Genomic DNA, 15,608 nt, shown 5'->3' with positions numbered 1-15,608 from the left:
TGATCACATGGAGTAGAACAAAACGTCGGTCGTATGTGGATAAGTTATAGAAAAGCAATGATGATTTAGATAGAGCCACGACGCTTTATATTTTGTTTGGTAAACCTTAGTTATGTTTGCATAATAAAATCTTAATTATTTGTTAACCAAAGGAATCTTACACCAAAACTCATTACCAACCATCTAGGCTCTAGCACTGTGAAAAGAATGATTTTTTTGCCACGTCAAAAGATTACAATGACCCTCCTTAATGAATATAACCACAGTGAAATGTTTATATCTTCATATACTCTTCCATAAACTTGATGATCCACTTTGATAGATTTAGAAGAAGAAAAATGGAGCCAAACACAGCCATATTACCATCCCTACCAAACCAATGAATTCACCAGAGAACCCGACCAAAGGCCAAACAGCAAAACTAATCGGTATAGAAAGAACTATCTACGGCTCATCATCGTAAGGGACGTGTGAAGTCGAGGATGATGGTAAAACGAAGATGGGCTCCCCATTGTGTTGAAATTCACCAAGTAGAGAAGAATGGTCAGTTTCGCTGCTGATGCAGATATTCCCCGTCATGTCAAGACGTTTGAGATCACCTGAAACAAAATCATCATACACATAGTTACACTCAAATCACCAAAGTGTCTCAAGAATCAAACCGGTTCCAGAAAGTTATATTAACCTTTTGCACTTCTCAGGGAATCGCATAGCATGAGCAAAGATTCGGGTGGCATAAGATTGTAGGATGCGTCGACTGAGACGAGTTTTGGTGCCAAGGGTATGAGCTTTGACAGAAATCTAGCGGTCTCTAGTCCTCCACGGTTTTTGCTTTATCGGGAAGAGACCACAAGAAGAACATGAGGAAAACAGAAGGCGAAGCAATGTAATGTATACACGAAACAGAGGAGATGAAATTTGCTTTGAACCTTATATTGATACTCATCAGCTTCTTCACCCCTTTTACAAGTCTTTTGCCTAGCTCAAGAAACCCAACAGGACCTAGTCCTATACTCGAAATGTCGAGAGACTCGATGGAGAGAATCAATGAGTTCATTATAGCCTCCGCAACCTCGCTGAAGAACAAGAAGAATAAAATAAGAAGACACACTTCATATCGGTGTAAAGTGATATAGAGTTTGTGATTATGCAAATACCTCCCGAGGGCATTATCTGCAACAGACAGGAACTTTAAAGGTTTCTCCACCGTTGACAGGGTATCAAGAAACTCGATAACTCCACAACATGATAGCTCACAGTTCTCCAAGTTCAAATCAGCTAAAGGAGAATCCGGATTCTTTTTGAAGTAAGATATCAAGCTTCTGTACCTCACGAAAACCATATAAATGAAATGTAACTCTTGTTGGTTTTCTCCAAGATTACAAATGCAAGAACTTGTAAGACGAACCTGATCCCACTGTCTTCAATGGGGTTCCCGCTCAGGTCAAGAGATTCCAAGCCAGGCATATGACGAAGAGCATGCGAAAGATTCTCTGCATCGTATTTGTTGAGTTCATTCCCGCTGGATACATTTTTCAAACAGTTTCACAAGGTTTCAAGGCTTAAAACCGTGTCAACTGTCGCTAGACTAAGAAATACCTTAAGTTGAGCTTGCACAGCGAACGTAAAGACTTTCCAGATGACAGAGAACCAGTGACAGATCTCCAGGTGAAAGTAGAAAGCCATCCTGAAATCTATATATTGCGCGTTGGTCAGCCATGAAAAGCAAACCATGTATCAGTTCGAAAAAGAAGAACCATGATGGTACCCACGTTGTTTTCAGAGATGTCAAGAGTCGAAAGACCTGAGGAAGAATCAAGTAGCGTAGAGAAAATCATCCTTGCGATATGCCTATCGAGGTGGCTATCGCAAAAATGTACGGACTGTAAGGACCTGAAAGCAAAAAAAAGTTGGTCACTTACAAAAAATAGAAGAAAGAAAAGATGCATAAAGAAACGAGAAAGTTAATCAAGAACATAGACTTTGACAGCCAGATGAGCAAACATTTCACAGAGACACGCTCTGGCATCAGTTCATATGAATACCTCACCGAATTCAGGAATGAAATGAAAGCGGGAGGCGCAGCAAGTGAATCTATGTCAAAGCTAGATGCCTTTATATAAAAACGCTGAATCCCACTTGTGTGAATGTCTTTTTCATGCAGAGAAGCGCAGATTGCACTGATGAAACTCGAAGAAAGTTTACAGTGAATAAATTCAAGCGAAGTTAATGTTTCTCGGTTCTGGCTCAAGAGTTTGCACGAGGGCTCAACCTGTCGAATCATGGATCATCAGCAATATGGTTCCAGTCTAGCTAACTCAATAATAGAGACTTGAGTAGTGAATTTTCCTTACATGTTTCTCGGATCTGATCCAACCCAGAACCAAAGTTTTTAATTTACTTGTCCTCAGTAGCTCCTACAGTAACAAAGCCTAAACATTATTCATGTCCTTTGTTAATAAGGTTAAATGATTGATTCATCTACAAAAGTACAAATTTGAAGTTCCTAGAGAAAAAGTAATCACAGAAAACAATTTAACATACCTTCTCAGCCAGTGATACTGAGATAAAAAGAAAGCAAAGATGCCTCTATTGAAAACCTAAGAGCATATTTTAGTTACTTACACAAGTTTCCGTAACGCAGAGCACATTCAGAAGCCTCAGGCACCTGCAAAAGGTAAGAAACAAACATAAAGAACTCAGAGCTGAAAGTACTGCAGTTTGCCCGTAATCATGAAATGTTACTAAACCTAAGATACGGTCCAAATGTCTGGAAATGAAAAGATAGCTCCGTACAGACACATTTTTGACAATTGGTGTGCTCTTCATGACAAATGTATCTCAATATCTTATCTGCAACACAAAATAAAACCAACTGAATAAAGATTCTCACACAACTGACGAATAAAACCTCAAGACAAGAAAACTTACCTGATACATGAATGGAACTTATCCGACCACTGAATGTGGGACGCATAGCTACCTCAGCTGCTTCATCAACACAACTGTTACTCGGATTAACAGCAAAACTCAAAACAGGAAGAAAACAGAGTAAAACAACAAATCAAAGGGCCGTGTCATACTTTTGAAGATGCTTCTCCCAGTAAAGCTGTTGCCAGTCAGCTGATGGTTCCACACTGTTAACGAGCTCAGGCCACCGCACCTTAAACAGCAGCTTCCATGAGCTACCGAGTATATCATTTCTGCAGTTTAAATAATTTCTCAGTTCTGTCTTCTTAGTTGAAATAACAACAAAACGTAATTGATCAAACCTTGGGCGTTTTCTCCCACTAGTCAAGCAATCATCACCAGCTTCATAATTATCCCAGCACTTGAACGGCCTATACCAATTCAATTCAATTCAATTCATCTTCATCCATCCAATTCAAAACCCTAAATCTTCAGAAACTGATTACAAAAACTCTAGAATCGGTTTCACTCACATGTGGGTCTGGAAATTATGCAGCGCTAGTGCAGGCAAGTGAGCGATAACACCATCAAGCAACTCAGACGGAAGCTCGTATACATCAGGAATTGGATTGTCGCCTGAGAATACACAAAGCAACAAATCAGTATCAAATTGGCGCAACAAATTGTTCGAATCTCTCTCTCTATCTCTCTAGTATCGTGACCTTGTAGAAGCTGAAGCTTGAGGGATTGGATGCAGAGAAACGCGAGAGATGGAGGAGCTTTCGACATTCTCGATTGCTTATCGCTACTCAAACTCCAATTCTCCCGTTGCAGCTGCTCTCGCTCTTTGTTCGAAAGGCCAAGGAAGAAGGATTGTAAAAGTAACTAGAGTTTATCCCTATATTTTCATTTTATAAATATTTAATTTTGGTTTGTGAACAAAAAAAAAAAAAAATTTAATTTTGATATTATTATAGAAATTTAAATATACAATTTATATCTTAGTGTTATGTATTTTACAACTCTTTAATTTTATTATTTAGGTTGCTTATTACTTTATTAATATAGGGGTTTGTTTTATACATTTTACCTTTTTTATTACGTTTTCGAGTTTTCATAATTTAAAATAATTAAATAAAAAATATTCTTCAACATATGATTTTTGAAAATATATAGTTGTAGAAATAAATTTTTAACATATGTTAATAACTTCATTTGTATAAAAATATATGACATGATTAACAAATTTGAACCTGTTTTAGTGGTAGATGATAATTTATTTAAATGAAAGCATTATATTACTTAATTACGAAATTAATTAATATAATATTTAATAAAAATTATTTAAAAATTAAGTAGAATTTTGTTAGATTTTTTTCAACATATTTTGTTTTAACTAAAAATAAAATTCAAATCTATAGTTAAAATTAATTTATTATTAATATTCTTATTAATTATTATGTTATATTATGTAATTAATGAAATTGTCCTAGTAAACTTCTAAATAATAGATAAAAATGGTACTTCTCTTTTAATAGAGAAGATTCTCTCTGGTTGTTATGGGCTCTTTTCATAATGGGCCGATTAGTATAGCTCAGGTTACTGTAATAATTGGGTTTTCTCTGGGGTCAATTATATCACTTGTAACAAAACACAAATACTAAAATATATTTATACAGACAATAGTATTTTACAATCTTTTTTTTTGATACAAATACAGAGTTCAAAAATATTTTAATGAAATTTTTTTTATATTTTTTCGGAATGTAAATTACTTTATATAAAAACAAATATTTAAAATATTCTCTTCGAACAATTAATGTTAAATTAATTATTAACTAAATCAATACATCTTCAAAAATCATTAACTGTTCAAAAATTGTCAATTTTATTTCCAAAATACCTTACATAAATTGTCGATTTTATTTTCAAATAACTTTCAAAAAACAAAATTTATGTATAATAAGACATAATAATCATGAAAACCATTAACACTTTAAAAAAAAAAAATCCAACAAGACAAGTCAGCAGATAAGAGCTAAACGAATAGCAAATAAGGCCACAACACATCATCAGACCGTGACTAATTGAAAATAAAAAAAAAAGAAATATTTTCAAAAAAGGGAAGGAGACAGACACTGGGACGACCTTTGAAAAAAGCTTTTCCATCAATCAATCAATCAATCATCTCTGAGTCTGAGGAAGAAAGAAATGAGGCATAATTGCTGCCATCTTTCGTTCGCTTCAACACTCAAGATCCTCAATTTCGTCCAAGCTTTCTTCGGTGTTTCCATCATCATCTACTCCATATGGATGCTCGATCAGTACCACCGTCACGTCCCCGTCAAGCTTTCTTCGGTGTTTTCAACCTCTTTGGACATTTCTACAGGAACGAGTCTTCTCATAGATAAAGCTGTCCCCTTGCCTTTCCTTAAGGGCTCACTGGATCTGCATTTCCTATATGAAAAACTTTTGAGTAAAGCCCTGTTCGTTTGGTTGCCGCAGGTTTCGGCGGCAGCGGCAGCGGCAGCGTCGGCGGCAGCGGCAGCGTCAATGAAGACAGTTGTTGTTCGTTTCGCAGACGCTGACGCCGACGCTGCCGCTGCCGCTGCCGCAGATTATTGTTCGTTTAGAAGACGCAAGAAGTTGAGATCGACGCCGACGCTGCCGCAGGAAGCAGATTTTTGGGTTGTTCGTTTGACAGACGCAGCGGCTATTTTCATTTTTTCAGATTTATTTTAATTTTTTTATAAAATTGTATTTAAATAAATCAAGTGTAGTTTAAATATATTTACATCCATTAAAATATTATGTTTACTTGATAATAATTTTTTGGTCAATTATACAAATGTAAATTATACAAATGTAACAATTTTTTTTCATACATCATAAGCTAAATTAGAAACAAAATAATAATTCAAAATATTTATCATAAACAAAAGCTAAATATTACATCAAGTCTTAAATAAATATCACATTTAAATGACAATCAAAGTTATAAGCAAAAAAAAAATTAAATCATCAACTAAAACATTTAATACGGTAAACGACCTCTACCATATTCATTTGTGATGTTATCACGCAAATCTTCCATCGCTCTATCACCTGTCATCCCGATGTGAATCACGTATGAAGTTGTGTAGCGCCATCGTCGCTGTCACCAACTTAATCCACTTGACCAGACCATATTTTGGATGCTTACGATCCAAAATCCTCCATTTTGCTTTCCATACTCCAAATGTTCTCTCAATCACTGATCGCAGACCTGAATGCTTTCGGTTGAATAACTCTCTTGCACTAACTGGTGGTCCTCCTGTAGCAAACTGACTAAGATGATATCGCATATTACGATGCGGACCAAGATACCCTGTCCTGGTCGGATATCCGGAGTCAACTAAATAATACTTTCCGGGAGGAGGATGTGGAAAAGAAGCCTCGTTTCTCGCACAATGAGTCAAGACTTTGGTATCATGTGGAAAACAAACCAAGTTCATCATCGTAATCACCATCTTCATCTTCCAACATCCATCTTTCAAGCATCTACAAAACCATATTGAATAAATCATCATTAGTCTAAATAAGTTCAGTAACAGCCACTGCACAAATTCAAGTAAATAAATGTTCAAGATAGAAATAAGAAACAATATTTAAACGACTCTTTGAGGTTTAAAAACTCAAGATCAGACCTGTTATTAACAAAAAAAGACAAGACACAACATTGTTATTACACAGCAATAAAGTTGATCCTGTTATTAACAAAAAAAAAGACAAGACACAACATAAAAAAGTACCAAAGTTTCTGCTCAGCGTGATGAAAGGAATCCACTACTTAAGTTTCATAACATAAAGCAGTACCAAACTTAAGTTCCTACTCAACATAAACTAGTGAATCTACTAGTTCCAATTCACTAACTAGTCACTCATCACGTTTTATCTTGGTCCTAAGCTCCAGAAACTTAGTCTTCGCTTCATCTGTCTTCATCGTTATGAATCCCCTTCGGCTCCCTTCACTATCTATCAGAAGCTCAATCGATGCTTCATATAAAGGCGACCACTCTCTCACTTCAGGGAGAGCATACAACATCTCCAATACGGTCTCAACACTGAATGGTTGTTCACGCTCCATCAATTGTTTTGCTAGCATATTCTTCACTTCAAGAGCAGCAGTCCTTTTTTCACAAGCCTCCACAGCCACATCTTTCTCCTTACGCCTTCGTTTTGCTCTTGAACCTCCAGAATGAGTCTGAGCCGCTGGTTGAGTTTGGCGAGGAGCTTGGCCCTGGGTTTCTGTCTCCGCTGCTGGCTGAGAATCAGCTTCATCCTCAGCAATATCTCCACCAACTCTCGAATTCAAGCTTGCTTCTCCATGTTGAGCACTCCAACCTTCTGCTCCAGTAACTACTACACCACCAAATTCTGCTTCAAACATATCCATGTTATCAATTTCTTTGCAGAAGGCTTTTCTAATTCCTGGACACTCCTATATAACACAGAAAGAGTAAGTCAGTGATAAAATCAGTGATAGAATCAGTCACAAACTTCTAATAAGCTCAATTATTTCAACACAAGTACATTTTAACAGCTAAGTTCACAAAAGAGAAAATGAGAAACTGACCCTTTCGCGCTCTTTCCACCAATCATCTGACATGTCGATCCTTCCCATGTCATCATACCCAAGCCCTGTCCTGTTCTGAGTCAGCATCTTAATCCTGATGTATTTTTTTCTGCTGCTGTCGTACTTGTTCTTGTAGTCTCTCTTCCAATCGGAAAATCCCTTCTTAAACCTCAGCTCAAATGCATCCATGATGTTATTTTTTCCTACTTTATTCATTTGCTGACCAACCTTATTTCCTTTTCTTCTCTCTTCCGCGTAGAGTTGGAAAAAATACCTAGTTTCCTCAGGTTTCCAATTCTAAAACACACCAAAGCAAGACACAGACCCTTAAGCATACGACCTAAAAGACCTAAAGACAGTTCCATACAGCCTAAAGACAGTTCCATACAACCTAAAGACAGTTCCATACAAGCATTAAGACTAGTGTGAGAGAAACTTACATCTTTTGACGTCGACATCTTAAGAAGTGAGAGGAACAGCGGTAGAGAGTGAGTTTGAGAGGGTCTGAGCTTGAGAGAGTGAGCTTGAGAAGATCTGAGTCTGCAAAAAAAAAAAAAAGAGAATAAGCAATGTGTTCACGTTTTGGAACAAGTAGTAAAATATATTTGCACTTGTTAGTCACCTTTTCCACTAGGTCTGAGCAAGCCTGAGATGAGAGAGCCTGCAAAAAGATGCAGAGAAATGGAGCTTATGATCAATGAATCAAAACACATAAGATCTTATGATCAATAAATACTTTATAAATTTTAAACAAATATGGAAGAAAAGCATAAATAAAAATCATTCACAATCCACAGTTTGAAGCATACGTTGAGTGTTCTCTAAACACACACAAATTATTAAAAAAAATGAAAAATCAAGTCAAGCCGTCTACTTTCTCCAAATAAAACCAAACAACGTTCCAACAATGTTCCAGGAAACAGAAACAATTTAACTTCTACTTGACTCGACATATGTTAACTTCTTAAAACAATTTAATACCAAGAAGCAACCCTTTAAGCTTCCCCATGAGTGCAGACTCGTAAACCAATACGTACTAACTACAATAGGATGTTTTTGTAGCCTGCACTTTAAATTTAGAAACCCCAAAAGCTACACTCAGAAGACAACCCATCGTTTATATTAAAAGAACAGACCAGCAATGGAACCATGAAGGCAAAGAAAGGGAGTTACAGCTAGGCCTATTTCACTATGATTCCTAGTTACAGCAATGGAATCAAACAATCATCAGAGATTCAATAATCAGAATGTTGAAACTCTATTTCACTAGCATCAAACGTACCTCAACGAGAAAAGGAGAAGAGAGAGCTTGGAGATGAGATGAGCTCGGAGAAGAGAGCTTCGAGATGAGATCGGAGATGGGTTTTCTTCGGAGAAGAGAGACAGCCCGAGATGGAGACAGATCGTGACGGAGAGAGAGCCAGAGAGCCTGAGATGGAGACAGCTCGTGACGGAGAGAGAGCCCGAGATGAAGAGAGCTCGAGATGGAGAGAGAGAGAGGGAGCTCGAGATAGAGAGAGAGCTTGAGATGGAGAGAGCACGAGATGGAGAGAGCTCTCGAGGTCTTCACTGGTTCTAGAATGGAGATCGAGAGAGAAAGATAGAGATGGAGCTGCGTCAAACTTTCCCCGACTGCGTCAAATTTAGGTTTAGGTTTTTTTGTAAATACTAAAACATAGTAAGGGTAAAATAGTAAATTACCTTATTGGCCGCAGGTTTTATGTCGCGACCGCTGGTTTTATCGGCGTCAGCCGCAGGACGCGGCGTTCGAACGCAGCGTCAGACGCAGCTGCCTGCGTCAACGAAACGAACAAGAGTTGACGCCGAATGTTGACGCTGCCGCTGCCGCCGGTACCTGCGGCAACCAAACGAACAGCACCACCATCTTTGAAAACTGTTCAACAGAGTGTTATAATAACAAGCTCCAAATAAATAATATTTTAAAATAGTGAAAAAGTGTTGACATGAATGATAAAGAGAAAATAGACCCACCAAAAAATTGATAACGACGTAACCCAAGCATGATACCATTCTTGGCAATCCTTCTGTATGTAGTGTAACGATCGGTTGATGAGTTTCTCGGGACATCCTCAAACTTGACAGTCAACACATTAGCATCACCCAAGACCTTGTGCAGGTGTGTTCCAGTGGGCTCAATAAGAGGGCCCTGTGAAAAAAGTGTCTCCATTAGTATAAGTAGATACCAAGAAATGTGGAATAGACATAAGATAGCAACTTGCAAAAATAATTGCTTTAACAGAAAAGTAGACATGCAACACACCTTGAATGTGTAACTGCCATCCGAAGCAACATGACATTGGTAGTAGCTAGTCTTCTCATTATCACATTCCAGTGACTGCAGAAACAAAGGAAGCATATAAAGACCCAAATAGTACAAATAGAGGAAACAGACAAAAATACCAATCTACGGTCTGTTGGGGAACAAAATTTAATTCCCAAACTGTCCCAAACCGCAGCTTCAAATGCAACCATAGACAGATCCTTCCATCCTCTAATCTCTTCAGCAGTTATTTCAACCTGACCCAGATCTTTCCTGTTTAACATCAAAAAATATTATCATTAAAAGGGTAGTTTCTACCAGAACCAACTTAAGTGAAAAGTAGAAAACTTAGGAGGCATAAACATACCGAGGAATGTAGGTAAGCAAGAGAAAGGCCTTGTTGAATTCAAGTTCACTCAAAGCTAGTAAGAGCTGAGGAGGAGGAATGTGAAGAGAAGATCCTCCATTGACTTGTCGTCTTCTCAAAGAAGGAGCTTCATAATCAACAGGTATCTCTTCTACAATCAGAGCAACAAAACCACAGTCAAATACAAAGACTCTGCTTGCCTTTTTTTGTTCGGATAGAAACTGACTGACCTTGAGAAACTCTGCTTCGAGAGGAACCAGGAGGAGGATACGAGCTAGTAAGCTTAGAGGCGATGAAGCGGTCGAGGCTGGACGTTCCCGGAGAATTAAAAGCTTTCCTGAGCAAATCGAAAGCTAGATCCTCAGGGATCGAAGAAAGTCTCTGCCTTGAGTCGTCGTTTATGGGAGGACATTTGTGTTTGCTGTATATTTTCTCCAAAACGGTTTCGAGCCGAGCCGGAAGAGCGATCACTGACCTCTGCGAAGTTATCATCTTTCTTCCAAAAGCAACACAACCCTTGAAGTTGAAGGACTGTTTGTTTATAGAGAAAAACTAAAAGAGACTACAGTGATGATGATGATGATGAAGATGATGATGATAAGCAAAAAGGTTGCATCTTTAAACTATCTCTAGCAGCACTCTCACACCACCAGTGCAAACAGTTTTATGCAGAGAGTTTTCATGATGATGACGAAGAAAGAGAGCTCTTGATGTGATTTGACAACACAGAGAAGAAGAAAGGTTGCATCTTTTTTTTATTTGACATTTGATAGATTTGATGATGATTTTATACATCTCTCTCTCTCTCTTTCTACGCATAGAGCCGTTTACACAAGGAATTGACAAGTATACCATATCTTTCGATACATAATTACCATAATGCCACAATTTCCCCCCCCCCCCCCCAAACGCCGTCTGAAGTAACCGCAATCGCTAAAATGATCCGTGACGCTCCAAAGGTTTTATGGAGTTTTCAATAAAATAGATATAGTTTGCAAATCGATTTTCCTCCGGAGAATGCGATCGAAGCTCGGGTTTCAAAAAAAAAAAAAAATTCTAAAGTCCATATTTCTTTTTCCATTACTAAGAGCATGTACAATGGTGGATTATAGCAAATCCTTAGCTATAATCCTTAGCACTTTATCATTAAACAAACATTAAAAAATGGTGCACAGTTAAAAAAAGTTAAGAATGAATCCTTAACTAAGGATTAAAAGGATGAAGTCCTTAATGTGTTGGCGCTGTCTCATTGGTTTGAAATTATTAATTTTTTTTTAACTCTAACCATGATTCTTAAACCTGATTAGTAATTTTTTTTAACTCTAACCATGATTCTTAAATCTGATTAGTAATTCTTTTTAAACTCTAACCATGATTCTTAAACCTGCTTAGTTTGAAAATTTGTGGACATAGGTACATTAATGTTTGAAAACGATCTTGGTTTCATGTGATTTGGGATTATCTTCTTCTCTTATTTTGAAAGAGTCAATCTATTAGGGTTTCAAAACGATTTGTGTTTGAATTGATTTGGGAAAGTCTTCGTTTGTAGTTAGTGTTTGAAAACGATTTTTGTTTGTAGTTCAAAGAGGGTTGTGTTGTGTTGTTAAGATTTCGACTATGTGATTCATTACGATTGGAGTGTTGTGTTCTTTAGATTGTTTACCCAGAAGTACTATCTTCTTCTCATAGATTAGTATTACTACTGTGTGCTCTGTAAATTCTTTAATGTTGTGAATTCTTTACGGTTTCAGATTCTTTTCAGACTGTTTATAAGTCAGATTCTTTAGTGTTGTGAATGTATAGGAGAACAAGTTCGATTGTATAGGAGAACAAGTTGATTACTTTTAGTGTCTAATTTCTATCTTGTAAATCTCTTTCAGGTTAAGGAAACATGGGACAAGATTATACCTAAACACTCCTAATTAGATATAGTATTGGACAAACATTTTTTATTAGAATTCTTAACTATTAAAAAAAAAATTACTAAAATAATGCTAAGGACTCCAATGGTGTTACCACTATTGGAGATGCTCTAACGATATCTAAAAGCAAAAGGTCTTTATTTTTTTTTTGTTCTCTTGTGTTGTGAATTGGTACTACTCCGATTTTGTGTGTTTGAATCGAAACCAAGAATCAGTTGTGCTGCGTCGGAGTTTGAGCTCAGTGTTTGCTAAATGAAAACGCAGTTTCGTTTCTTTTTTAGCTCAGTTGTTGTTTACATATTTCAAGTTCTTTTTTTTTCAGACTCGTTGGCTTTTTGTAATGGATCAGAGCATATTATTGGTATGCATCATTGTTGCAAGTATGTAGCTTTTTGGGCATTGGCCTTCTCATTTAGCTTAAGGAGTGAAAAAGTGTAGCAAGCTTCTTCCCTCCGGCAAAAGGTGGTGCTGGTACTGGTACTTGCCTTGGTCAATAGTCTCATGAATATAGGAAATGAAATACCTTATAGTCATCGCTTTAAAGGTTCTTTAGCATTACATTAAAAAATAATGTTAGTTTTGTTTCCAAATACATTACCAAATTTTAACAAATGATAGACTTGGAATCCCCTTTTTCAATTGAATGGCAGCAGATCGTATGGCTTCTTGCAAATCATCCGCATTTCGGTGTCTTCCCTCGCTCTCATGACTGCTGATAGAAAAGCTGGCCAGTCAATGGAAAACATCTTCCCTCCCCGCACCTGAGAGCTCAAAAGTTATGAATCTGCTTCTCAATGATATCCGCATTTCGGTGTCTTCTCACACAAAGCAGCATAGTTACAGGTAACTTCACTCTCAAAAGTTATTTACTTGATTTTGGGTATGTTGTGTTCATGTTGCTTGTGCTTTACCTGTTGTCATGATGGTTTCAGAAAGAAGTTGTGTATGGGTTCTGAGGGAGGACATAAAAAAATGCACGACTTGTGGCTAATCCAGGATGTTACCGACTTCGTTTCATCTTCCTCTTTGTTCCTTCACTTAAGGTTTCTTGTTTTCTTTTTCTTTCGTGGAATTTGTTTGTATCTCTGTCTTAGTTTTACAATTCAACTTCCTTTTGTTTTTCTGTCTGTAATGATGAACAACGGGCGCAGTAGAATGTTTCTAGTTAATCGATTGATGTGCCATTTTCATCAGGATGTGGTGCAAAGGAGGCAAATCTTTACTCTGGAGTTGCTGAAGGCATGTATCATCTTATGGTGTCTGATGGCATCGCCATGGTAATATGTCACAAGCTGATTATCATAAAATGAGAAAAAAAAATTTGGTTCTATGATTATTTTTAATACTCAATCTCTCTTTTGATTTTTCAGTTCCTGAAACAGTAGAAGAAAAGTAGTTTTATCTTGCTAGATGGATTAACCTTGCACTCTTTAAGTTTTAGTTTTTTTTTTTTTACTATTCTCTTCAGATAAACCAACTATAAGCAAAACTGGGGGTGTTGAGACGGCAATGTTTAGCATAAAGCTTCTATATACCATTATAAACAACTGGCTTTGTTGTCTTTCTCAACTTGATTTTTCCTTCAGTCAGAGTGATAATAATTTTCTCTATTATTCGATCATAGGTCTAGAAATGCTTTGTTTGGTTTATGAAACAACGAGCTATAGTCCTGGGTGTTCGCGTCTTCGGGTTGGGTTAGGACCGGTTCTTCTTGGGTTCGGGTCCTTCCAGTCATAGACATTTAGACCAAATAGGTATTTGTAAATTTTCGATTCGGGTTCAGGTCGGTGCTTCTCAGATCTGGGTCGGTTCAGATCTATAATTAAAATACTTGTAAAATACACGTAATTTTTGGATCCTTATCAGTCCGGGTCGGGTAGGATCTGAAAAAACACACAAAATACTCAAATTCTATTAAATTTAGTCGAAATCTATTATATATATCTATTATATATATCTATAATATATATATATCTAAAATTTTACAAAATAACTTTAATAAACTAAGAATAATTAAAATAAAACATTTTTAACCTGCAAAATTTACATTTAAGGAGACGAAAAAGTGCGACAAAAAAAGCGATTGGAACCCTAGCGCTTCAATGGTTAATTTTCCGTCTAACCGGCGGGCTTTGGTTCCTGATTTCCATTCTTCTCGGTGATGGTAAGATATGGATTCCCCCACTACGTCATCTCCTAGTAGTTATCTCCACAACCGCTACCTACAATTGTAATGGAGGATTAAATTCAGAATAAGGAAGAATAGTGAGATGTTGTTAAGAAAAAAGAAGAATGGCGAGATTACTTTTTATGTAACAAGAGTACACTAGATTATTTTCATATCGAATATGCAATTAATGTTTTTCGAGAAAACAACTATTTAAACCCTTAACTTTCAAATTAAAGCCAAAAATTTTCGTTTAACTGCACTCAATCCATCGAAGATGACAGAAGGAGAGAGAGACGCAGCAAGAAACGCCACCTCGTCGAACCCACACCACCTCCGAAGAGAAGTCAAGCACTCCACACGCCATTAGATAGATTGAAGCGATTGGAGGAGACATCAGCACCACATGTCACCACCGGAGAGAAACCCTAAGGCGAGACAACGATCCACCCGAGCAATCACTTCAGGTGCTACTTCCAAAGACCACTGAAACCACGAAAGAGGAGCAGAGAAGAAAGAGATCCAAAAACCCACAAGCTCCAATCCCTCCCCTAGAAGCGCTATCACATAGACACTTGTCACACTGCACCGATGAACCAAGGGGGATTATTCAATGACTCACACACCACCAAAACTCTAAGAGACACAGCCAGAGACATGGAAAAATCCCCGGATAGAGATCCCTCAGCAAACCGGAAAAAGACACGGAGGAGGCAGAGTCTGTTCTCAAGCCCTAGCTGGACCGCCGTGCATGCAGGGGCGAAGCTAGCTTAAGGAGCATGTGTGCACGTGCACATCCATGCTTATTTACGTATTTAACGTTTTACATTGTACATAGTTGAGAAAGTGGCATATTTGGTTATGTTGCACCCTAGTAATTCATGTTCTGAGTTCGAGTTCCCTTCAGAGTCGTACGAGCCTTTATAATTGCCCGAAGCGAATACAAAAATAAAATCATTTAATAGAAATGCATCTAAACTAATAAATAGTATCTTTATTGACAAAAAGACAGAATCACTATAACATTTTTATATTCGTCCTAGAAAAACATAACCACATTTTGTAAAAAGAAATATTCTTAAATAGTTTTCATAATTATTTTGTATAGATAAAATAATCAAGTGTCTTAATTGATATATTCAAACGATGATACAAACTTGAATCTTATTATATAAAACTTGATTCTTCAAAGTTGTTAATTAACATGATCGCGACATGTGTCAATAAACCTTTTAAGATTGTGATAAGTGTCAAAAATATAATATTTTTTTCTTTATGATTTAAAAATATGATATATTATTACAAAATTAGTTGTTACAGTTCTTTTTAAGATTTTGGAAAATAAA

The 15,608-nt window shown here is 36.9% G+C and overlaps 2 protein-coding genes and 1 long non-coding RNA gene across 5 annotated transcripts; 1 reads left to right on the top strand and 2 right to left on the bottom strand.

The window, feature by feature from the left end:
- Window positions 1-197: 197 nt before the first annotated feature.
- LOC103828197 lies at window positions 198-3,789 on the bottom strand. 2 transcript variants are annotated; one of them, XM_009103805.3, is made up of 16 exons: window positions 3,633-3,789; window positions 3,444-3,546; window positions 3,273-3,341; window positions 3,084-3,203; window positions 2,932-3,005; window positions 2,751-2,853; window positions 2,626-2,668; window positions 2,355-2,417; window positions 2,046-2,272; window positions 1,773-1,893; window positions 1,600-1,694; window positions 1,409-1,522; window positions 1,158-1,322; window positions 930-1,076; window positions 686-831; window positions 198-599 (listed from the first exon to the last, which is right to left on the bottom strand). In XM_009103805.3, exons 1-16 carry the CDS (start codon window positions 3,697-3,699, stop codon window positions 445-447), a joined length of 1,812 nt encoding a protein of 603 aa, XP_009102053.2. In that variant the 5' UTR covers window positions 3,700-3,789; the 3' UTR covers window positions 198-444. The 2 variants fall into 2 exon arrangements, with proteins under 2 accessions (XP_009102053.2, XP_033130576.1); XM_033274685.1 differs by having other exon boundaries at window positions 2,932-2,988; window positions 3,633-3,702.
- Window positions 3,599-8,067, top strand: LOC117126503. Of its 2 annotated transcripts, XR_004449109.1 has the most exons (4): window positions 3,599-3,800; window positions 4,454-5,415; window positions 5,528-6,017; window positions 8,015-8,067. It is a non-coding gene; the product is annotated as an uncharacterized LOC117126503 (long non-coding RNA). The 2 variants fall into 2 exon arrangements; XR_004449108.1 differs by lacking the exon at window positions 3,599-3,800 and having other exon boundaries at window positions 4,281-5,415.
- On the bottom strand, window positions 6,603-9,029 carry LOC103833675. Its single transcript, XM_033274693.1, has 5 exons — window positions 8,808-9,029; window positions 8,148-8,186; window positions 7,966-8,065; window positions 7,526-7,822; window positions 6,603-7,390 (listed from the first exon to the last, which is right to left on the bottom strand). Exons 3-5 carry the CDS (start codon window positions 7,981-7,983, stop codon window positions 6,827-6,829), a joined length of 879 nt encoding a protein of 292 aa, XP_033130584.1. The 5' UTR covers window positions 7,984-8,065; window positions 8,148-8,186; window positions 8,808-9,029; the 3' UTR covers window positions 6,603-6,826.
- Window positions 9,030-15,608: the final 6,579 nt, after the last annotated feature.

Source organism: Brassica rapa, chromosome A07, assembly GCF_000309985.2.
Source record: "Brassica rapa cultivar Chiifu-401-42 chromosome A07, CAAS_Brap_v3.01, whole genome shotgun sequence".
Taxonomy (NCBI): Eukaryota; Viridiplantae; Streptophyta; class Magnoliopsida; order Brassicales; family Brassicaceae; genus Brassica; species Brassica rapa.
The sequence above is the reverse complement of the archived record's forward strand: the minus strand, read 5'-3'. Positions and strand labels throughout refer to the sequence as shown.

Bases quoted from the DNA above. Each gene is read 5' to 3' on its own strand.
- LOC103833675 (XM_033274693.1), bottom strand. The intron at 7,391-7,525 runs GTCAGTTTCTCA...TGTGTTATATAG, and splicing joins GGTGGAAAGAGCGCGAAAGG to GAGTGTCCAGGAATTAGAAA.
- LOC103828197 (XM_009103805.3), bottom strand. From the start codon at position 3,699: ATGTCGAAAGCTCCTCCATCTCTCGCGTTTCTCTGCATCCAATCCCTC. The intron at 3,006-3,083 runs GTATGACACGGC...TCCGAGTAACAG, and splicing joins TGGGAGAAGCATCTTCAAAA to TTGTGTTGATGAAGCAGCTG. The intron at 1,077-1,157 runs GTATTTGCATAA...CTTGTTCTTCAG, and splicing joins GCAGATAATGCCCTCGGGAG to CGAGGTTGCGGAGGCTATAA.